This window comes from Anabrus simplex, chromosome 3 (assembly GCF_040414725.1).
Source record: "Anabrus simplex isolate iqAnaSimp1 chromosome 3, ASM4041472v1, whole genome shotgun sequence".
Lineage (NCBI taxonomy): Eukaryota > Metazoa > Arthropoda > Insecta > Orthoptera > Tettigoniidae > Anabrus > Anabrus simplex.
The window spans coordinates 186120158-186145267 of NC_090267.1; the positions used below are offsets into that span (position 1 = coordinate 186120158).

Genomic DNA, 25110 nt, shown 5'->3' on the forward strand with positions numbered 1-25110 from the left:
ACCTATCTGTGTCGGTGCGACATAAAAAGCAAATAGCAAAAAAAATAGGTCCATATTTGTCCCTTTTCACACTTATCGAATCATCTTAACTGACATTCTATTTTAAATCAATCGCTACTGATCTGCATTTAGGGTAGTCGCCCAGGTGGCAAATTCCCTATCTGTTGTTTTCTTAGCCTGTTCTTGAATGATTGCAAAGAAATTGGAAATGTATTGAAGATCTCCCTTGGTAAGTTATTCCAATCCCTAACTCCCCTTCCTATAAACAAATATTTGCCCCAATTTGTCCTCTTGAATTCCAACTTTATCTTTATATTGTGATCTTCTCTACTTTTAAAGACACCACACAAACTGATTCATCTACTAATGTCATTCCACGCCATATCTCCACTGACAGCTCTGAACATACCACTTAATTACGAAGTATGTTACAAGTGTTATTCTTTTTTAATATCCACCTATTGAATTGAATACCATTTTGAATTCAATTGAATTGAATAGGTGGATATTTAAAAAAAAATAACACTTGTAACATACTTTGTGAATAGGTGGATATTTAAAAAAAATAACACTTGTAACATACTTTGTATTTTATAATTTTTTAACCACAAAATGTGGTATTGTAAGTATTGACTAGGTTAACATTAAACGAATATTTTGTAAATTGTATGTAATCACTGTCGTCAATACGGACCAAAAATGAGGTTAATTACTTGTAATACATACATTTCAATACTGACCTAACATGAGAATTATAACATGTAACATACCACTTAGTCGATCAGCTTGTTTCATTTCTAACAAGTCTTCCCAGCCCAAACTTTGCAACATTTTTGTAACGCTACTCTTTTGTCAGAAATCACCCAGAACAAATTGATCTGCTTTTCTTTGGATTTTTCCAGTTCTTGAATCAAGTAATCCAGTAACGGTCCCATACACTGGAACCATGCCCTAGTTGGGGTCTTATATGCCCTCTCCTTTACATCCTTACTGTAACCTCTAAATATTTTTCAGTTCTTGAATCAAGTAATCCGGTGACGGTCCCATACACTGGAACCATGGCCTAGTTGGGGTCTTACCAGAGACTTATATGCCCTATCCTTTACATCCTTACTGTAGCCCCTAAATACCTTCATAACCATGTGCATAACCATCATACAATGCAGTTATGCCTGGTTTTGCATTGTTATTCGATGCACTGTGTGTGACCAATCCAAGAAATTCCCTCACGTAGTATTCAGTTAACAGGTCTTCACATCAAAATCTAATTTTTTGGCTACCTTTCATTTTTGGATAGTTCTCAGCAATAGTGAGGAAACTATTAATCAATTCTGTAACTCAGCTATCAGGTTTGGTGCACTGCATTAAACAATGGAACTCGTCTTGTGGCTCTATCTCAGAGTTTTTGTGAATTCTCTTACCCTTTAGGCTTGTATGTTGAAACTGTTCCGGGTATTGGGGTGCTTCAAAACTATCCAGCAAATCTTAAGTTGAAGAAAGCTCCAGTCCATTAGAAGATGATGGTTGCTCTGACTGGGTAATCCACAAACCTACCCATGCTGATTTTATGAAGTTTTTGCATAATTTAATAAGTGAATACACACAGAGACATTTATAAATTCTGCATATTCAGTGTTTGTCAAAGCATGTACAGTCTTTTAAACCAGCTTGAGCTTTGCAAATAAATTACTTTAGCCTAAAGAACAGATAGCAGTATAGTCATTCATTTCCAGAAAATTAAATGCGAGTAGAGATATATGACCAGCTAAACAAATTCAGGTGCTTAGGTTTAACATGCTCCAGATCCTAACAGCCTTCAATGTTACCTGCATGTTTCTCTAATTCTTTATAGCTGATGAAACCTCAGACCTGTGATTTGTTTCCACTTCTAAAGCAACGTCAAAATTAATATTTGACATCTTCAACCTTGTTCGATCAAAATTAGCTTCATAATTTTCAGCAACACAGTACTCACAGTTGTAGGATTCTTCTTAACCGTCTAGCACCAATTCAAGTATCTTTTCAGCAAGCAGTGAAAGTTCCATACCAACCTCGCCAACATCACCAACTTCTTCCGTGTCAATTCATATTCAATTTGCTTGATGGTCAAACTCTGCATCAGATCTCTGAATGTCTCAGGAAACGATGTCCAAATGGGTTTACGTTGTTTAACAACCTTTTCCGTTTTTAGGAATTTATTTTCAACACATACATATGAGTATTTGGCGAACCTCCGTGGCTCAGGTGGCAGTGTGCCAGCCTGTGGTTCAAATCTTGGTCACTCCATGTGAAATTTGTTCTGGACAAAACGGAGGTGGGACAAGTTTTTCTCCGGGTACTCCGGTTTTCCCTGTCATCTTTCATTCCAACAACACTCTCCAATATTTCATTTCATCTGTTAGGCATTAATTGTTGCCCCAGAGGAGTGTGACAAGCTTTGGCAGCCAGCACAATTCCTATCCTCACCACTAGATGGGGGCTTCATTCATTCCATTCCTGACCAGTCGAATGATTGGACACAGGCTGTGGATTTTCATTTTCATATATGTGCTTTGAAGTTCAACAATTTCATAGAAGTTCTGAATCATGCTGGATGAATCCAACTCCGTATGTTGAGTTAAGGGACTAATATACTCTTAGTATTAACCAGATAAGTATTTATTACAGCTTTCTCTACCAGGAAAATACTTTTTTTTTTTCCTTATAAAAAAATTCTTCATCCCGTCTCAGAGTAAATATCACCCAAAACACTTCACTCTGACAAGTCCAGTTTAACTAATGTCTTTAAATGTCTAAAAATGGTTCAAGCATAATAAACACCATGTGTTTAATGTCCCTTTAGTTGCTATATTTTAAGAGATGCCTGATGGCTGGAATTGTCCCCTGAAAAGGTGTTCTTATCTTACCAGTAAGCCTAATAACGGCGGCCCCGGGCTCGACTCCCGGCCGGGTCAGAGGTTTTTAATTGTAATGATTAATATCCCTGGCCTGGGGACTGGGTGTCTGTGACATCCTTAATCTTCCTATCCTCACATACAACATTCCACACTACCACCATTCCAATTACACGCAGGTTCATACAATATGGTGCCAGTAGGGGCAAAAGATCCACATGGGTCGACGCCCCGAACAAATAGCATTATTTAAAAAAAAAATAGGCTACTAACATGGAATTCTCTCTAGTAAAGCTCTTGAATGGCAACTATGCCAGGATTCAAACCCACAACTAAACATATGGATCAAATTTCCAATCAAGTATTCTACCTAGCAGATCCATATGGAGGAAAGCAATGGAAATAAGATAATGAAACAAAAGACATATCTATACTTGTATGGAATATTACATGCAAAACAACAGTTCAGAAACATGAAGATTTTATATCTAGAGCACTGGTCTTAGACAGAACACCAATGATCAATAATTGTATTGCTATGTGGAGAAGGAAATTAAGCAACCAAAACATCTAAGCTAAAAAAAAGAAGTAGACTCTGGCAATAACAATGTTATGTTATAAAGTATGGAGAATGCCAAATTGCATGAGACTGCAAATGAGAGGTACAAATTCAACCTAAAGAAATCGAGTCTACTCTCAGTCGAAATAGATTAGATATCCCAATGAAAGATTGTAGTGTCACCAAGGATCCATAACGCCTGCTGATTTACAATCTACCAGATCACCGTAGTACAAAGGAAGATGTTTGGAAAGTAAATGACAAGACCATCACAGTAGGTAATTGAAGTGTTTGACAAAATATAGAGGAAAAATAAAAATATAGGTATTGTTTTTTCACAAGTAGAAGAAAGATCGCACTATGAAAGAATCCCCCCCCCCCCCCAATAAATTCCTATAAAACTCAATATTAGAGAGCTGTTGGTTTTTTTTTTTTTTTTTTTACCTTTATCCTTTGAACTTCAAATTTTATGTTTCTGTGTTGCACCCTGCCATCAAATTTTGTATCCCTGTAAATGTAGTTGACTGCAGTAACATGATGAGCAATTAATGAAAGGATCTCTTCTCGAGTCTTAGTCTTTCCTGGATCATTTCCAACCTGGAAACACAAAATCAAATGCTGATACAGTACGCTTATATGTCGTGGTACTCCCAACTGATGCACTAAACATGTATAAGCAAGAAAAATCTTATACTACAGAAGGAAAAAATAAGCAATCAAGTTGAAAGTTTTACATGACTTTAAATCTCCTGATCATATGTTTCTGAGCCAGGAATTTTACAAGAAATCTGAATCACAATGACTTAAGATTTACTGAAATATCCATAAAATGCAACTGTCACTTTTGAATACAATTTAAGCCATATTTAAAATAATGAAAAACAAAGCCTGTAGTAATCAAACAAAGGATGTTTACAAGCAGTAGATAAAGTTAAAATAATAATAATAATAATAATAATAATAATAATAATAATAAAATGGTCTGATACAGAAAGGAGACTAAGATTGGGAGGAGTATCATAATTTTTGTTACTGTGAATTATATTCAGAGATATTTTATAGAATTTTAATTAGCCTTATCACAAAATAGGACTGAAATCAATACCTGTATTTGAATTGCTCTTTTGTATCATAAAACAACAATCACAAAGCTCTTAAGACTAGTTGCTGAGATATCTATTGCATCAAAGTAGACAGTCAGATTTTTCAATGTTTTTCAAACCTACTATATTGTCTTTCTAACAATCACAATGTATTTCTTTTTTGTGTTTGAAGTCTCTTTTGTGAACTACTTTTATACTGTTATTACTGTTTACAGATACCATTGCTAGTACATACTTGTTCTGAAACATGTCTCCAGATAAGTGGATCTGTCTGGATGAAGAGTGAGCACGTGTTCTTGTTATCCCCTTTAGGCCGTGTCGCTCTCTTACTGCGTGTATGTATTCCCTCATTGGCTTCTCGACTATATTTATACTGAGCTTCTTGCGGTTCCTTAAGGAGAAGTTCCTCAGGAGAATGAATATCTTGTTGTCTCCTCTCAGAGGGAGGAGGTGGAGGTGGCATGTCTTCCTCCACAGCAGAGTTCTGGACATGGTCCATCCACTGAAGGATGTCGTCATTGATGCCACAGCCACCAACATGACCTGAGTAAAGAGTTTTAAGTAGTAGCAGACAAACAAATATAATGTAGTCAAGTAAACAAAACTACATAAGTTACTATAAGTCCGAACAACCATCGACTACACAATTACAATAATAATTCATCAGATAACCAACCTGTTCGGATATTTTCATATGGATCTTCAACATCACTTTCTTTGTATATCACTGAATGAAAACTTTGGTTTGAATCTTTGGGAAAGTATCTGTGCGCTCTTTCAACATAAAAAGACCCTTTATTTGATATTATTTTTCCTTCAAACACACCATCACTTATCGAGCCAAATACATGACTTCCTGGCTCTCCTGGAACAAAGAAAAATAGCATATTTACTGATCCTGCATTACAACATAAAATGCATAAGAAGAAAGAAAATGCAAACTGAAATTCTAGAATATTGTAAGTGAAAATAAATTAATTGTACAACTTTATACAAATTTCTTTTTTATCAATAAATATATTCATTCTGATCTCAGAATACTAAAATTGTATAAAATTTTCTTTCCTATCACTTAAAACTAAACATAAACAGTGGTAATATAACTAATGATATTAAAACAACAATCACTAACATCCATTATACAACAAACAACAAAACTGCGATGTCATTTCAGTCATCATACTCATCATATAACAATTCCTGGTATTTTCGAGTTCATCTCTACATGTCTGCCAAATAAAATTTCTTGTTAATTCAAGGGATCTATTCTAGTATTACAGTATAAGAAAAGTACCTACTTGAAATGTGTATTTTGTAAAAGAAAGAGTGATTTTTAACCCCCAAAAAAATCACAACTCACAAAGATAAAATTAAAAAGAAACACCTAAGTGTTAGTTTTATTCAGTAGATGGATTACATACTTCTTACTTCAAGAGTTTTTTTAACAAGTTGTTTTATGTCGGACCGACACAGATAGCGATGAAGATAGGAAATGGCTAGGAGTGGGAAGGAAGCAGCCATGGCCTTAATTAAGGTACAGCCCCGGCATTTGCATGGTGTGAAAATGGAAAATCATGGAAAACCTCTTCGGGGCTGCTGACAGTGGGGGTTCTAATCCGCTATCTCCCGAATTCTGGATACCAGCTGCACTTAAGCGTCTGCAGCTATAAAGCATGGCCTTCAAGAGTTCACTGTTATATTAATCCGTTGCCTACGAGATCTCGTAGGCAACGATCAATCAGAAGAAGTGCTAAAACTGCTAAAACTACTATAACAACAGGCTAATTTCACTGTGGGGGAGAAACTGAACCTTACAGGATTAATGCCTTCTCTCTTGAATAACTTCTATGGGTAAGTTTCAATCCCATTAAAAGGGTGACATGGACACTGCCAATTACTTTAAATTATGGCTATCTTATACAGTCTTAAATATTTCAATCAACATAATTAACCAATAGGTAACTTTAAAATTAAATTTTAAATATCTGAAACTGATAAATAAAAATTTAAAAAATGCTAAACATTTCAAAGCCACCTCATATTATAATTTATTTTGCTTTCATAAGGCATGGTATGAAAATTACCTTTTCGAAGAATGAATTGATGTCAGTAGGTAAGAAATTCAACAAACTGAATGTCAAATTGGTGATACAAAGCTGGAACAGGTAGATAATTTCAAGTATTTAGGATGTGTGTTCTCCCAGGATGGTACTATAGTAAGTGAGATTGAATCAAGGTGCAGTAAAGCTAGTGCAGTGAGCTCGCAGTTGCGATCAACAGCATTCTGTAAGAAGGAAGTTAGCTCCCAAACGAAACTATCTTTACTTCGGTCTGTTTTCAGACCAACTTTGCTTTACGAGAGCAAAAGCTGGGTGGACTCAGGATATCTTATAAGTAAGAAGTAACAGACATAAAAGTAGCGAGAATGATTGCTGGTATAAACAGGTAGGAACAATGGCAGGAGGGTACTCGGAATGAGATAAAGGCTAAGTTAGGAATGAACTTGATGGATGAAGCTGTATGCATAAACCAGGTTCGGTGGTGGGCTCATGTGAGGCGAATGGAGGAGGATAGGTTACCTAGGAGAATAAAGGACTCTGTTATGGAGAGTAAGAGAAGTACAGGGAGACCAAATAGAACTAAATGAGGCCAAAGCACTAGTTGCAAATAGAGGACTGTGGCGACATTTAGTCAATTCACCGAGGCTTGCGGACTGAACGGTGAAAGGCATAACAGTCTATAATGATGCATGTATGAATGTATGTATGTATGTATGTATGTCATCACAATCAGACAGCTTTCATTCTTAGCCATTATTGTCAGTACTATGTGTATTTATCGATTATTCTGTTAAGTCCAGCATATCATACTTCAACAACTAAACTGCTAGTATTTGTATGAAGTAAAGCTTCAACCAGTGTTCTGATTTTTATTTTTATTTTTTTCCTTCTGCTTATCCCAGGTATTTCTGCATGTGGTGGAGACAGCTGGTAAATTTTATGTTTTGGCCAGGGGTTAAAAGCCAGATGCCCTTCCTGATGCAACATGATTTTTCAGGAGAAAAATCCAACTAGGGATCGACCAGGAATCAAACACTGACTAACTGGGTGGAAAGCAAGCAGCTAAGACACTATGCTAATCATGCAACCCAGTGTTCTGATATTTCATTACTTCACAGTTCAATTCTCATAAGGGAAAACTGTCACCAAGGAAATAGATCAGTTAATCATTAACCTAACCCCAGAAAGTTATGAATTATCAAAGTGATACCACATTTGCAATCTACACCTAGGGATCCAGACATCATTAAATTTGGTCTATTTGGACGATGGCGGGCTTTGAATGCCCCCACCAGCAGTATGGCATCACAATCAGATGTTTTTGCATGGTTTCTCATTTTCCCATCAGTAAATACCAAGGCTGTACCTCAATTAAGGCCATGGTCTCTAACTTCTTAGTCCTTTCTCATCCCACCACAGCAGCAAACCTGTATGTGTTAGTGTGACATTAAACCACGAGGGGGGGGGGGGGGGGGGAAGTACTTGGCACGTTTTAAAAGAGTATACCCTGGTATATGTTATGTACCCTGATAATTTATGAAGTGGAGATCCTGCATATGACCTCTACAATCCTTACCATTCAACTGAAGTTCGTGGGTTTTGTTAGTAAAAATATTAGATGAGCTTAAACAATCTAGTAACAGAACTGAGTATGCTGGAATGCTGATGGCTGCACCCTGTAGTTTGATAATAAATGTATTCATCGTTTAACATCCGTTCAATTGCTACGGATTCTAAAAGACATCAGGGTATTGGAATTTTGTCCCACAGGAGTTTTTAATGTGACAGAAGACAACAATAAGGAGCTATAGCAGTGTAGTATTTAAATAAACTCAAATACAATTGTCATTAGCCAGGATTGAATCAGGTGGGCTAAGAACAGAAGGACAATGACTTGCCAACTGCATCACTGAGGTCAGCTTCCAACAGTTTACTGCACTAACTGCTTCAAATCAATATGGATGTACTATAGCTATTAAATCTTATAAGAAGGTACAGTTCCACTATGATGTGTATGGAGTAGCTATAAGTGCATTTTATAATTTGTAGATACACCAATCCAGTACAGTTGCAAAGTGAACTTAGGTCACTATTTTATACAATTTTTTTCTATTATGCTTCTGTCAGCTAGTTTTTATTTGACTTTTCCCAACTGGAGATTGCCCCTGAGGACAATGTATACAGGAAAACGAGAAAAATTTAAAAGTAATTCTGAGGCGTTGGTTGGTTAGTATTTTTGATATATGTGGTTTCATTGAAAAGTTTGGGAGATTTGGTTCTTCAAGGCAGTCCAGCAACCTCTCTTATTAATGCCTGATCATCATTAATGATTAGCAAAACCTAACGAAAAAAATAAATAAAGAGGAATGGCTCCTCCCAACCGTTAATTCGATGACTGACTCTGTGTCATCCAAGTGGTACTCTTGTTGATAAAATTGGATGGTTGGTTCATATGTTGATTTCCTTTCCTTGTGAACCTCACTGGGTTTTGTTTCAGACATTTCAAATCTGACATCAGATCTATTATAGAGCCCTTTTGAGGGTCTTTGAAGGCTATCATGTTAATTTGAAGGGTGCTGCCTGTAACAGAGAGACCATGAACCTCCTCGGAGTCAGTAAAGCCCGAGTTCCTTAACGATTGTGTAATGGCAGATCACATTTTATAATGCCTTGTATTTCGTAGAGCTTTGCAATGGCTTTAGTAACCAAGGATGTGAGCAAGCGTTTCTACCTCGTTATGGCAGCGCTGACGACAGTTACTGTCCACAGTCCTGCCTGGAATAGCTCATATGGCTGCTACGTTGCCTGTTCTTTTCAAGGCAATACACCATTCACGACAAGATAATCGTTGTAGACAACTAACCCATTGATTGGCTGGAGGGTGTTGACGAAAAAGGATAACTCCTTTCCCCTTCTGTGGGAGGTCACACCACTTATTAAATTCAACTTCTCTCAACTTGGTTCTTATTTTCAGGTGGTCTAAAAACCATCTTTCTTGCTCCACATGTTGTCATCTAGTGATACATGAAGCCTTTTCAAATAACTGAGCCTGTCTTTTTTTGGTTCCCTTGTATTTAGTATGTAAGGATCTCTGGAATTAAAGTGTATTCTAAGGGCATTAATGCATTGAAGAACTTCCTACCAACACGAATGGAGTAGTCCTAGTCCCTTGAATTTCCTGGGACTGTATAACATGGCGTCTGGTTTATCAGTGTAAGATTTCTTTCAATGAGCATTTCATCTGAATCTTCAAAGAAAGGAATTTACTCAGAGGGAATTGTCTGGAACTGGTATTCAAGAGATGGACAAATTGAGTTACTGAGAATACAGATATTTTTACTAATTTTCAGAAGAGGTGAGGATGAAAGAGATTTTAACTTGTATCTTAGATCAAACATTGGAGCCTGAGAGTTGAATGTGATAATTCATTTTCAAATATCTGCTCAACTCTCCCAGAGAAATGCTCCTAATGTGTCATCTGTAAATTATGATATCTTCAGCAATGAGTTTACCATGAACAATTTTGATACATACTGACTTGTAAGTGGTATTGGCTTGGTTTTTAAATGGTTACTTTCAATTTGTGTTTGATTTCCTCCTTGAAATGAGAAAACCAGGGAATAAAGTCGTGAGGAAGAAGCATACTTTTCCAATGTTTTTCTAAGATGTTCGTGGCTTTGTTGAAGGCTTTGTGAATGTCAAGAAAATAGTAGCATTGCTCCTATTTATTCTTCACACATTTTAATACTGACTGCAATATGGATGTGTTCAGTGTTGTGCCAGGTGAATTTGTGAAACCACTTTGGTGCTCATTAAATACTAAGAATTCGCTTAACTTCTGGCTGAGAATTAAATCACTCTTCTCAAAACTTAAACAATTGTGACTGGCCACCAATTTGAGTGTGACATCTTCAGATTTTAATATTTGTACTCTTCTTGCTTTCTTGAAACAGGGTGCTTCATGTGATGTCTCTAACATAAGTGTAGCTATAAGAACAATTATATCAGCAACTATGAGTCCTCTCTGACAACCCTCATTAATACCTAATCAAGGCCGGGTGAAGTATCAACTGCTATTTTGTGATTTGCTGATAGAATTTCCTCTTTCAAAATGATGCACTGATACGTATCAACTACAATAATTCTCTGAGAATTAGGTAAATTATTTGGATACAAACTTCTGATAGTCATTACAGACTGAAAAATCTGGGGAAAATGATTTTCTATATTCTGAATAGGAATTTTGCACTGGGGTCAACTATTACGAAGAACACTGAACTGCTTTCTCTTCTGGTTATAATACTGATATTGTATTAACTGATATTCATATTTTGCTTGTCTCTGCTTTATCACTCTTTGTTTGCCTTTCACGGTTTGATGATTGTGTGTATTTCCTCTGAATATTTAGGTCCTTCCCATCTTTCCTCACTTCATAATACCTGCAAGCAAGGTGCTTAGGTCCAGGAAGAATATCAACAGCTTTGGCAATGAATTGTGTAAATTCATGTACTCTTGCTGAAAACTGATCATCCATTTTTCCTCAAATTTCCTTTTCCATTCTGTAATTTCTGATTGTAATTGATTAACATTTGAGTCAGAACAGGGAGAATTATCTTTAATCATTGAGAAAGACGGAGAGGACAATTATGATTCAGGAGCATTGGCAAAAATATTTGCCTGATGAGATACATATCTCAGTTGTTGAACATCAGGATGAGATTTCCTTACACAAATGCTAACAACCTTTTTTTCTTGATGGATATTTCTTCAACAATTGTGCAATTTTATTATTATAAGAAATATGGGACTCAGATTATAGGCTTAATGTATGAGAGTGAATGCACTTCATTCATCAGCACCTCAGATGGATTGTGTGCAGACTAAGAGTTATAACTTTCTAACTTCATTAGTGGCTTTACATCGCACCGACACAGATAGGTCTTATGGCAACGATGGAATAGGAAAGGCCTAGGAGTTGGAAGGAAGCGGTCATGGCCTTAATTAAGGTACAGCCCCAGCATTAACTTCATTACTAATGGAACGGTTTATTGATGTACAACCTCTACGCTATAACAGATCTGGTAAGTGTATTTACTGTGTCAGTTGAGAGCTTTGTATCTTAGAAGGGAAAATGGCAGCCTCTTAAATATCCTCTTATGTTTTCTTCCTTTATGTAGTCGAGTATGTTGGACAACACCCCATCATCTCTAGGGGAATTTGGTATCAACTGTTATATGCGGTTTTGTTTTCTAACTGTTGGAATCCTTGTGTTTGTATTTTATGAAACATGACCCAGCATCCAATCAACTTACTGCAATTTCAATTGTATATTTAACAGAATATCTTTACTGTATCGTCTGTAAGAACATACTATCTATTTTAGGATAATGTAACCAGAATCACTAATCTGTTCACTTCATTATGAAATTCAAGACTTAACCATTCTTAAAGAAATTCTATATTTTTTTGCCACATACATATATCGGCCTCCCCTGTGAACCATGTGACCATGCCGCAGTGGGAAGGCTTGTGCATCCCAGTGAAGCAGATAGCTGAGTGGTAGGTGCAACCATAATGGATGGGTATCTATTGAGAGACAAGAGTAACGAATGGTTCAACGAAAGGGGGGTAGCAGCCTTTCAGAAGTTGCAAGGGTGGCAGTCTAGATGATTGACTGATATGGCCTTGTAATAATAGTTTATCACTTCACAATGCTGATACTGCTACACGTCTGAAAACAACGGGAAACTACAGCCGTCACTAACTCCCAAGGACGTGCAGCTCTCTCTGTATGAATGCTGCACTGATGATGGCTTCCTCCCAGATTAAATATTCCGGATCTCCAGGTGAGGATTACACGAGAGGGGGCAATCATCAGGAAGATGGATACCGACATTCTGTGAGTTGGAGAGTGGAATGTCAGAATTTTGAATCATTGTGGTAGGTTAGAGAATCTGAAAAGGTAAATAAAATAAAAAAATGTCATGAAGAATGAATGGATGGACATAAACCCAAAAAAAAGAGGAAAAACAGTGGATCAGATGCAAAAAAAGATCGGAAATAATAGTATTACAGACCAAGGGACCCCTTAGAAAGCACAATGATGCTTGATGACCAAAGGGGTGCAAAATCCATGTCTAAGGTCCCACAGAATGGTACATGTCGCGAGTAAAGTAGAACCATGGTATTTGTCATGTTGGGGTACTAATCAAAAGTAGCGAAGACTCGCGGTGTTCCACACAAGATGGTACTACTCACAAGTATTGTACATCGTATAAGTAACGCAGACCTATGGTGTGTCTAACACAATGGCGCCACTCATAGCCAACGCAAACCGATAAGGCTCCTCACCGAGTGTACTAACCACAGGGACGCGCACTATCCCGTGGTGTTCCTCAACATAGTGGGGACCCATCACAGGCAATGCTGACCCACGGCGCCGCTCATAGCCAACGCAAACCGAGAAGGCTCCTCACCGAGTGTACTAACCACAGGGACGCGCACTATCCCGTGGTGTTCCTCAACATAGTGGGGACCAATCACAGGCAACGCTGACCCACGGCGCCGCTCATAGCCAACGCAAACCAAGAAGGCTCCTCACCGAGTGTACTAACCACAGGGACTCGCACTATCCCGTGCTGTTCCTCAACATAGTGGGTACCAATCACAGGCAACGCTGACCCACGGTGCCACTCATATAGTGGTACAGCTCACAGGCTACGCCCAGACCCGCGGTGTTGCTCACATGGGCACGACGCACGGGTACTGGAAACCACCCGGCCAGGCTCTTTCCTGCTACTAATCACAAACCTACTTTGTACCTAATTTAGTGGTACTACTCGCAAGTACAGGCAACCCATGGTGTTCCCCGCATGATGGTACGAATCAAAAGTAATTTCATGGTTCTAATTCAATCATCCTTTGGTCGCCCCTTTTAGTCGCTTTTCACAACAGGCAGGGGATACCGTGGGTGTATTATTCGTCCTCGTCCCCCACCCACAGGGGGTAAAAAGAGAGAAAAAAAGGAGAAAGAAGGGATCCGTCACTTCGAAAAATGAAGTAACGGACGAAGAAAGGCAAGGGCCACGAAGGGCGTGAAAATGAAAGACTCCCTAGGCCTTGAATGCTCTAATACTGTTGGGGTCGGAAAAGAACAAGAGTTGACCAAGGGAGATCGGACAGGATAGACGAAAGTGAGGATCCTGGCACAAGTAAGTGGAAGCAATGCCAAGACTCAGCTAAGGGCCCCGTGGTCGCCAATCCACACTCCCAAGTTGAGAGCCCCTTGGGCCCCTGTTAGTCGCCTCTTACAACAGGCAGGGGATACCGCGGGTGTATTCTACATGTGCATCCCCCACACGCAGGGGGCGACTACTAGTTCAGAGGATGATGAAGAAATCAAAGATATATATGAAGAAATAGAAGATTTAATACAATCTGTAAATTATGATGAGAATATAATTATGATGGTAGACTGGTACGCAGTGATATGCAAAGGAAGAAAAGGTAATGCAGTAAGGAGAATTTGGAGTGGGGCAAAGGAATGAAAGAGGAAGTTGGCTGGTTGAATTCTGCACCAATCATAATTTGGTCCTTGCTAATATATGGTTCAAACACCACAAACGATGGCTTACATGGATAAGACTTGGAGATGCTGGAAGGTATCAAAATAGACTTCATTAGGAATAGGCAGAGATGAAACCAGGTGGTGGATTGCAAGACTTCCCTAGCAGCAAACGTGGACTCTGACCACAACTTCTTGCTTTTTAACTGTTAGGTTCTTCAGTCTGTCAAAAGTAATTTTGAGTATTAAATTTATAAACTAACCAAAAAAGGAAACATATGGTAACAGCATTACATTTAATTAAATTGATCTTAATATGTAGACATTCACGACCACTAAATGACATTATAAAACTTAATTTGGGGTTATTCAGTCATGCAATGTTTATAATCTGCTGACACGTTTCAATATTGCAACCAGAATCGTCTTATGGTCTTACTAAAATCCTTGAAGATGGAGTTCCCCTTAGACCTACTGTCAATAGTATAGGCCAAATACCTTGGAGAACTTCTCAAGCCATACATAGGTAATGGGCCATCCATCAGAAATTCATTGCAGTTTATTGGTATTTTATCCAATCTGCATGTCTCTCCTGGTGATGTTCTAGTCAGTTTTGATGTTGTGCTTCTGTTCACTAGGGTTCCAATCATGAACACTGTGTCTCTATTGGATAAAATCTTTCCTGGTGAACATTGTTAATGTTCCACCTTCTCCTCACCAACATATATTTCAGTTTTCATGCTACAATATATGAACAAATGGATGGTGTTGCCATGGGATCACCATTCCAGTCATCTTAATTTCCGTCACTGCCAGAATGTTCAGCGACCAAGAAAAAAGGCAATGGATGTGAACAGCTAATGGAAATAGTGGTGAAAGGTTTTTAATGTTCCTTTCAGGTGTGGACAAAGAACACAGAGCAAAGGGAGGAGTCGCCACAGTTATCCCCGAAGGCTTAGACATTATGTCAAGTGCTGGAAATTCATCAACGAAAGAATGATCTCTGTGACTTTAACCTTCAACAGCAGCACCAATGAAGACAACACTTTCACTTATTGCCATATACGCACCTAATGAAGATGATATTTCAGAAGGGAAAGACAGGTTCTACGACGAATCGCAGAGGACAGTAGACGACACCGTGGGAACTGTCTTCATCCTTGACAGCTTCAATGGCAGGGTTGGAAACAACACAGGGGGAATGGAGGGCCTGCTGGAGAAATATGGAGAGACACAACAGAAAGATAATGGGAGAAGACTAATGGATATGTGTGTAGGAAACGCTTTTGTAATCACAAAGACTATGTTCCCACACAAAGAAGTGCACCACTATACGTAAGTCCCCAGCCACAAAGAGAAATCTATCATCGACTGCAACCTAGCACAGAGGAGTCAGTGGAGAATCTTGGATGCAAGAGTGTATAGAGGTTATGAGATTGGAAGTGACCACTATCTAGTAGTTATGAGACTGCATGTTAACACCAAGACCCCATTAGCAGGAGGAAACCTAAAGAAAGAATAAAGGTCCATAAATTGAAAGAAGAGGCCATTCAACAAGTCTACCAAATGGCAGTGAAACAAAGGACTGGCCTACTGGAACTGCCACCTACAGGAGAAGACCAACTGGAAGAGACATGGTGCCTCTTCAAGGAGGTAATCCTTAAAGCCACAGATGAAGTCTGTGGAAAGTCCAGTGGAAGACAAAAATGGAAGAGAACACCATGGTGGAAAGAAGAGGTAAAAGAGCTGGTTAGAAAGAAGAAGGAACTGTGGAAGAAATACTTACTCACAAAACACCAGAGTGATTCCGAGGCCTACAAAAACCAAACGCTTGTAGTGAAGAACACAGTGAAAGATGCAAAACAGCAATCGTGGGAAAAGTTTATAGAAATATGGAAAGAAACCTCCAAAACAACCAAAAGATGTTTTAAGGAGTGCTGAAATCTTTGCGAAGAGAGAAGCAGTGTCTCCTTAAGTTCATAAAGGACAAAACCGATAATCTCATCCAAAATGAAAATGGCATCATTGTACTGTGGAAAGAACACTTTCAAGAATTGCTAGGAGGGTATATGGGAATCAGGGATAATGATCAGGTTGGAGAAGAACAGCAGCACCATGAGGAAGATTGGAACTGTGAAGAATTACGGTAGCTACTGAGGAACTAAAGCGCGCATTGATGAAAATGGAACTAGGCAAACCTGCAGGCCAGCACTTGAGATGCTCAAGTTAATGGGCAAAGTGGTGAAAACTTGTTCCACTGGATTATCAATCCTGCCTGGAAATCAAAGAAGATAACAACTGATTTGGAGTATAGTGTCATTTTACCAATATTCAAGAAGGGTGATAACAGAGATTGCACAAACCATCAAGGGATATCGCTCCTGAGTGTGCTGGGGAAAATATATGCAGGATTTTGGAAGACAGGTTAAGTCAAGTTATAGAACCACAGTTGGACGAGGCGCAGTGTGGGTTCCAACCAGGAAGAAACACCCAAGACCTCATTATTTGCCATTGGGCAGATCAGCAAAACACTGATGAATTACGGAATAGAGGCACACCTAGCCTTCACCGAACTAGAGAAAGCCTTTGACACCATTCCGAGGGATGAATTTCGGAAGGCACTAAAGCAAAGACGTGTTGATGAACAACTAATTACAGCAATTCAAAACTTGTACAGAAAATGTCGGAATTACGTCTGCACCTGCAATGTACAGAGGGACTTAAACAAGGGTGCATCCTCAGCCCACTTCTTTTCATTATCCTAATGGAGGACGTTATCAGATCATGTAATGGGCAAGTGCAGAAATTCAAGCTTGGCTATAAGTTCCTGAGGCCAGTGTATATCACCTATTGTGCCTTCGCTGATGACATATTACTACTTGGAGACTCGGAAAGAAACCTGCAAAAGAACGTGTTATTCGGGGAAGGAGAGCTGGAAAATAGGAGCAAGAAAATCAATGCTAGAAAGAATCAGACCAAGATGATGTCATGACAGCCTAACCCACACCAGATCGCACTGAAGGACAGTACGCGGTATTGGAGCAGACCACAGATTTTAAATATCTTGGAGCTACAGTGCAGCAAGATGGTAGAATGGATGGTAAAATCACAGCTTGATCCCAAGCCTCAGAGTGGCTCTTCAATGTACCTAAGAGAAATTTCCTTAACAACCCATCTGTGACTAAATTCACGAAACTTCATGTATACAAATTTATGTATTATCTCCCTAGCTTGCTCTATGGCTGTGAAACTTGGACACTGACCAGTAAACATCAGAGTAGAATTCAGGCATCAGAAATGCAATTTCTCCGCAAAATAGAGGGGAAACGAAGAGGGATAGAATCAGGAACCAGACCTTCAGAACTAGTCTTGACGACTCACCTGTGCTCGAGAAAATTGAACGGAGCCAGTCTGGATGACACCAGAATGGCTAAACAAGCTTTGGATAACAGAATGCAAGGCGCAAGACCGTACAGGAAACCCAGAAGAATATGGGAAGAAGATGTGAAGGCAGCTGTAGAAGCCAGGGGTGGAGAGTGGAGGAGAATGAAGGAGCTGCCCCGAGACAGAACTCGCTGGAGGACTCTCTGGAAAACATCGACACTGCAAGGTAGAAAAGGACCAAGTAAGTATGTAGTAAGGAAGTAAGAGTTTGAAGAGCGTTGTCTTCAACCTTGTACACTCAAGCCTTTTATCTGGTTGAGATATGTCGATGACACATTTGTTATCTGGGCCCATGGTGAACGCAAATTATCCATATTTTTTGATCACTTGAACAGCATACATCCAAACATTAAATTTACCATGGAGACTGAATGTGGAGGATGTTTGCCATTCTTGGACGTTTTCATTTCTAGGAAATCAGATGGAACTTCAGGTCATTCGGTTTATCATAAACCTACTCATACTAATAGATATCTTCATGGGTCCTCTCATCGTCATCCTTGCCAAAAGCATGCTGTGCTTGACAGCTTTATCAGCCGAGCAAGAGAGGTTTGTGAGGAGGATAAATTAAACGGTGAACTACAGTTCTTAACCAGAACATTCCTGAGCAATGGCTACTCAAGGAAACAGATTGACGAAGTGCTACATCCTAGGCCAAACGACAGATTGTCACGTGATTCTCGTCCTTTGAGTCTGGTCTTCTTGCCATACGAACAATCTGTTGTGGACCGGATTGGCAATATTCTCAGAAGGCACAATATCAAGACCGTTTTTAAGCCTAATATCATCATAACCAATTACTTGCGATCTGTTAAAGATCCTATTGGTTTAAAATGTGCTGGAATATATATGATTCCTTGCTCCTGTGGATCAGTTTATGTTGCCCAAACATTTAGGAAGGTAGCAATGAGGGTTAAAGAATATCGCAGGCACTTACATCCTTGCCAGCCAGAGAAGTCTGCTGTGGCAGAACATGCCATGCATAACGACCATCAAATCATTTTTGATGCGACTTCTGTTATTTATAAACATTTTATACCTACAATCATTCGTGAGGCGATAGAAATTGCTAAACACACGAAACTTTTAACAAAGTTGATGGCTATATACTGAGTAGATCATGGCTACCCTCCCTATTTTTTATTTTTCTTTTTTCTTTTTAATGATATTTGTTCGTGGCATCGACTTCTGCAGATCTTTTGCCACTACTTTCACCATATGAGAGGAACCTGCATGTAAGTGTAATTGCGGAAGTGTAGAGTGTTGTATGTGAAGAAAGGAACTTTAAGGACGGCACAAACACCCAGTCCCTAAGCCAGGGATATTAACCATTACAATTTTTAAAAACCTAACCCAGCCGGGAATCAAACCCAGGGCCACCGGGTGACAGGCGGACGCATTTCCCCCTACACCGTGGGGCCGGACACCCTCCATAGTTAAATCATCGACATCTTTCTCATTTACTCCGGAGGCCCTGGAATTAACTATATTCCTAACAGTGTCTCCCTATCTTGAGTCTGGTTACTATGGAGTGACAGTTGCCAATACATTATTTGTTATTGCTCTGAAGATGAACCTGGTGGCAGGATTGAAATGTGTCAGCAGATTATAAACATTACGTGACCTAATATCCCCAAGTTAAGTATTATAATGTTAATTAAATTTAAATTAAATTTCAAGTGTAATACTGTTATCATATATTTCTTTTTTCTTCAGGTAGTTTATAAATTTAGTACGCAAGATTAATTTTGGCAGACTGAAGAATGTAACAGTTATAAATTAACTGAGTTAACGATGAAAAGAGATGGCTTTAGATATTACAAAAAAAACTACAACCTGTTGGTCATGAAATGCCATCTGAAGTTGAATAAATTGAATAAAGGAGGAACGCATGGATTTGGAATCTAGAGAACTTTAAAGAAAAGAGTGTGAGGGACTGTTTCAAGGAACATGTTGCACAAGGATGAAATGAAAAAGCTGAAGGAAATACAATAGAGGAGGAATGGACAGTCATGAAGAATGATGTCAGTAGAGCTGCTGACAAAGGAAAGATCAACTAATAATAAATGGATAATTTAGGAGATACTAGACCTGACTGATGAACAAAGAAAGTACAAGAATGCAAAATATTAGCAGGGCAAAAAATAATACAGTGATTAAGGAATGAAGTAGATAGAAAGTGCAGGACAGCTAAGGTAGAATGGCTGAAAAAGATGTGCAAGGATGTTGCAGGTTGTATAGTCCTAGGAAAAATGGATCCTGCAGACAGAAAAATCAAGGAAACCTTTGGGGAAAGGAAAACTAGATGTATGAATATTAAGAGCTCAGATGGAAAACAACTTTTAGGGAAAGAAGACCAGGCAGAAAAATGGCAGAAACATATCCAACAGTTGTATCAAGGTACAGAAGTAGGTGATATGGTTCTGGTACAAGAAGATGATGTTGATGGTGATGAAATGGGAGACCCAATTTTGAGGTCAGAATTCGACCGAGCTCTGAGAAAGTTAAATAGGAACAATACACCTGGAATTGATGACATACTCTCAGAATTAGACTGCTTAAGGATACAATTTCTGATCACTAGACTGCGCACCAAAAGCCTGGATTAAATTCCGAACCTCTTCCCAGTGCTCATATGGAGTGAGGGCATGACACTGTTGATGGTGATTTGTCCGTCAATTGGGGACGTTAAGCCTTGAGCAGACCCCTTGGTGCTATTCCACAGGAGTAGGCTCTGTGCCAGCACAGAGTTTCAACCTCTCCCTTCCTACTATCACATATCACGTCATTCATTTAATCTCATTAACTCCTCTGATGAGGTTGAAGGGCATATGGTCATAAAAACCCATCACGACCGATTCATCTCACCTCATATCTGTCCCCGTAGAGAAATGGGAGAAGGGTTGGACAAACAATCCCAGTCATTGAACTGTTTTACCTAACATAAGTACCAATCAATGAAATGGACAGGGATTAAGCCTAAGCAGTACAGTTAAAAGCACTAACCCAGAAATCTGCTCTCTGGCATGCTACTGTTGGCCCACAAGCACCAATATGCAAAAAGGTCCATATAATACCAAGTAAGACAAATGATATTGTTAGTAAATAAAAATTATTAGTACCACTTAAATAAATTATACAGTACTCTTATATTACCACAGAGCAGCAATGCATGCTACCAACTGCAAAGTGAGTACAACTCCATGTATCCAAAGAACATGTAAGTCATGGAAGGGAACGAACAAGAGTCAAATCAAGTCATACAGGAACATAAAAAGGAATGCATAATAGATGATTATGATGATGCTTGTTTAAAGGTATGAAATGAAAGGAAATGTAATGACAATTTAAAAGTCCAAAATCATCCACTGACCGGAATTCAAAACGTGATAACAAAAAATGAATGGATGAATATGAATTTAAAACAATCAATGGATCTGATCCACAATGCAAACCTAGGATGTTCCTCACATAGGTGTATTAATCACAGGAACTCGTACTATCCCGTGGTGTTCCTCACATAGTGGGTACTAATCATAGGCAACGCAGACCCATGGTGTCACTCATATAGTGGTACTAGTCACAGGCAATGCCCAGACCCGTGGTGTTTCTCACATGCTTACTAATTACACTACCCAGAATGATTTTTGCAGCAAAGCATCTGATACACAATTTTAACTAAATAAGGTCTCCTGATTTCAGAAATGTCATTGGTTCTATTGTATAACATCTAGTTTTTGTGTTATTTGCCATTTACTGTCTGAAAATGTATCATTGAGACACAATGCTGCTTTGTGATAACAGCGAATCGGCTGTTGTTAGATTGGCCGTGGTTTGCTTTGTTAATGTTGCGTGCGTTTGTCAATCCAAACCTCCTCCACTGACTATGCCTCCTCCACTGAATCAGTCAAATAACAGAGTCTATTTTTAGCTCATGGTAGTGACAATGCAGTGAAGCCAGTCAGTTGCGTCGTGAGTGTGGCGTAAGCCTGACCTTTTTATACTGTGTTGTGTTGCGAAAATGGCAAGTGTGTCAGGAATAAGAAGAAGTGTGAATAAGCCAGACTTATTCTGTTATGTGTATGGGTGTTATATTATGAAGGGACTGTTTTAGATAAAGTCAAATATCATGAGCACCAGTGGGATGTGTGTAGTGACTTGAAGGTGTGTGGTATTCTATTAGGACAAGAAGCAGGCTACACTAAATTCCCTTGTTATTTATGTGAAAGGAACAGCAGAGCTAGGGACAAACACTGGTCTACACCTTCCTGGCCCAAGAGACAAGTTTTGACACCTGGTGTGAAAAATGTTACAAATGCTGCCTTAGTTGACCCAAAAAAAATTATTTTGCTACCACTACACATCAAACTAGGAATCATGAAACAGTTCGTTAAGGCCATGGACAAAAGTACATTGCAAGCAAATTTCCACATTTATCTGAGGCAAAAGTCAAGGAAGGCATTTTCAATGGACCACAAATTAGAAAGCTTCTGAAAGACAGAAACTTTGAACAGACGATGAATGCCGTGGAACTTGCTGCATGGAATTCAATAAGAGACATCATAACGAAGTTCCTTGGAAATGTAAAGGATGAACAATACGAAACAATAGTGAAAACGATGTTGGATGATATGAAAGAGTTGGGGTGTAGAATGAGTCGGAAACTGCACTTACTTCATTCTCATCTCGATCACTTTCCGGAAAATCTTGGGGCTGTTAGTGAAGAGATGGGAGAGAGGTTCCACCAGGACATCAAGGAGGCAGAAAGAAGATACCAGGGGAGGTGGGATGAACCAATGATGGCCAGCTACTGTTGGCGTTTGAAAAGAGAAGACAAACTTGATGCAGTCAGACGCTGGGTAGCCAAGCGTTCATTCCACAGGAACATCTAGGACTGTTAAAGTTTATTTTGTTCACATTTATGAATTCATAAAGATACTGAATAAAAGTTACATTGTTTGCTTGTAAATCATGTTTAATTGTCAAAATAAATTGCTTTCATTGCCTCAGAGTTGTTTGTTTATGTGTTTTTGTGTAAATCAGTATTATATTACAATAAATGCTAAATATTTCATTGTAATTTTATACTCAATAATTGTTTATAATTGTGTATACTCAGTGGCGGTGGGCTCTCAGGAGCACAGGAGCACGTGAACACCCAGTTTTATTACATATTTACGCATTCATTCTTTTCTTTCGACCTGATTTCGACAATCGATCGAAAGCATTTGACAATCGACTTATATCGAAGCTCCGTTACACCGACAGTTGTTCGTTTTGACTGACAGTGCAGCGAGCACACTGGATAATGCGCTATTGTGCTGAAGACTATACGCATGCGCAAAGCAGATGACGTCATGGTTTTCTGCACTGATATTCCCATTAACGAGGAGCACGGTAAGGTACGTGCCTTGTCGTCTAGAGCCACCCTCAACCCAGTGGCAGTATTACAGTTGACCACAAGGGTTCGCCACCTCCCCTATTATGGTTAGCCACAGCCTCCCAGGAGCTACCATTACATTACCGGCAGATTTCGCTAGTACCCTAATTCTAAATAGGCATTTTGGTGTCTGTTCAGACTTTTCCAGAAAGAGAACTGAATGCAATGGCGCATATGTATCCCTGCCTAAATAAGATACAGCTGAAGACTGAACTAGAAGTATTGTATATGAGAAATGGCTTTCAGAAAGATGATGGGGCCATTTCCATGTTGCAGTTTCTGCTTGACAATGAACTAGATAGGGACACATTTCCACAAGTATGCGAATTACTCCGAATTGTTGTCACAACCCCAATTACGACAGCGGAGCCCGAGAGGTGTTTTTCTACTTTGAATACGAATTAAAACGTTTCTGAGGAACACCATGACTGGAGAACGACTGTCAGCGCTGGCTATGCTTGCTATTGAGAAGAGATTTGTCAACAACATCAGTGACTTCAATCGTAAAGTGATTGAGAAATTTGCGCGATTGAAAGACAGAAGGACTGCTTTCCTGTACAAATAATCAGCATTTACGTGAGTTGCTAATCTAAATCCTATCATTTAAATAAGCATGATCTAGTATTGTTGGTTGTACTGCATACTAAATTGTTTAGAGTAGTGGCTATAATTTGCAAAATGAGAATAATTACCATGTGATACAGTAGAACCTTAACTAACCGAGATAATGTGGAGACTATTGGGGTCAATTCGGAAATAATTATTTTTAAAAAATTACCGGTAAATGCGGTACATATTCCTTCTATGCTTCTCGTCATACCCAGGTGAACTTCATGCTGTTTAAAAACCAGGAATAGTGCTCGCATCCTTCAGTGTTCGCAGTGCAGTAAAGCTATTATGAATTTTACTATTGTTCTACACTAAGACAGCCGGCCCGCGGTGTAGGGGTAATATGCCTGCCTCTTACCCGGAGGCCCCGGGTTAGATTCCCGGCCAGGTCAGGGATTTTAACCTGGATCTGAGGGCTGGTTCGAGGTCCACTCAGTCTACACGATTACAATTGAGGAGCTATCTGACGGTGAGATGGCGGTCAAAAAAAAAAGCCAAGAATAACGGCCGAGAGTACTCGTCGTGCTAACCACACGACACCTCGTAATCTGCAGACCACCGGGCTGAGCAGCAGTTGCTTGGTAGGCCATGAGGTTTGGTTTGGTTCTACACTAACACCCAGGTGAAATTCGTGCTGTTTAAAAACCAAGAATAGTGCTCGCATCCTTCAATAATCTCAGTGTAGTAAAGTTATTGTGAATTTTACTTTTGTTCTCCACTAACAAATTAGTCTCGTATAAAATTTATCCTCGGTTACAGGGGTTCTACCAAAGTATTTGTGAAGAAGAAACCGTACAAGGAACTGTTAGTGAAATGATTTATGTACCTATGTTACTCTTTTGCTGATTTGAGACATGAACAGGAATGTTGTGAACCTCCTAAAAATTTTGTCACGAGCCGCCACTGTGTATACTCAATAATTATTCATTGTATATAATCATTCAAGACAATATTCAACTATTTCAAAATAAATATAATATAAAAAATTATAAATATTTCCAAAATTATCAACACTTTTCAGTACTTCTTATATGCAATATTCAGGCCTATCTCTTATTTTGATATACCTATTGCGAGAAAATGTGACGCGATATGCAGAAACAGACAACAGATTCGTGTTCAGCGACCCAAAATTAGTTAAGATCACACACGTAAGCTCTGCATGTAGTGGTACTAATCGCGGGTACTGTAAACCCCATCCCAATTCACACTCTGTTGCTACTAACCACAAACCTATTGTGTACCTAACATAGTGGTACTACTCTCAAGTAAAGGTGACCCATTGTGTTCCCCGCAATGGTACTTATTACAAGTGGTCTCATGGTTCTAATTCGATCATCCCTTGGTTGTCCCTTTCAGTGGCCTCTTATGACAGGCAGGGGATACCATGTGTGTATTCTTCGTCTGCATCCCCCACCCACAGGGAGACGTGTGTTT

At 39.0% G+C, this 25110-nt stretch overlaps 1 protein-coding gene across 3 annotated transcripts in view; it reads right to left on the reverse strand.

The window, feature by feature from the left end:
• kuz (zinc-dependent metalloprotease kuz) overlaps positions 1-25110 on the reverse strand; it is a 697031-nt gene that overhangs the window by 107794 nt on the left and 564127 nt on the right. For all 3 annotated transcript variants that reach the window (XM_068226622.1, XM_068226623.1, XM_068226621.1), the window contains exons 3-5: positions 5233-5421; positions 4792-5099; positions 3898-4050 (exon numbers count right to left, since the gene is read on the reverse strand). In XM_068226622.1, the coding sequence (XP_068082723.1) occupies positions 3898-4050; positions 4792-5099; positions 5233-5421 (650 nt within the window). The remainder of the gene's footprint in view (positions 1-3897; positions 4051-4791; positions 5100-5232; positions 5422-25110) is intronic.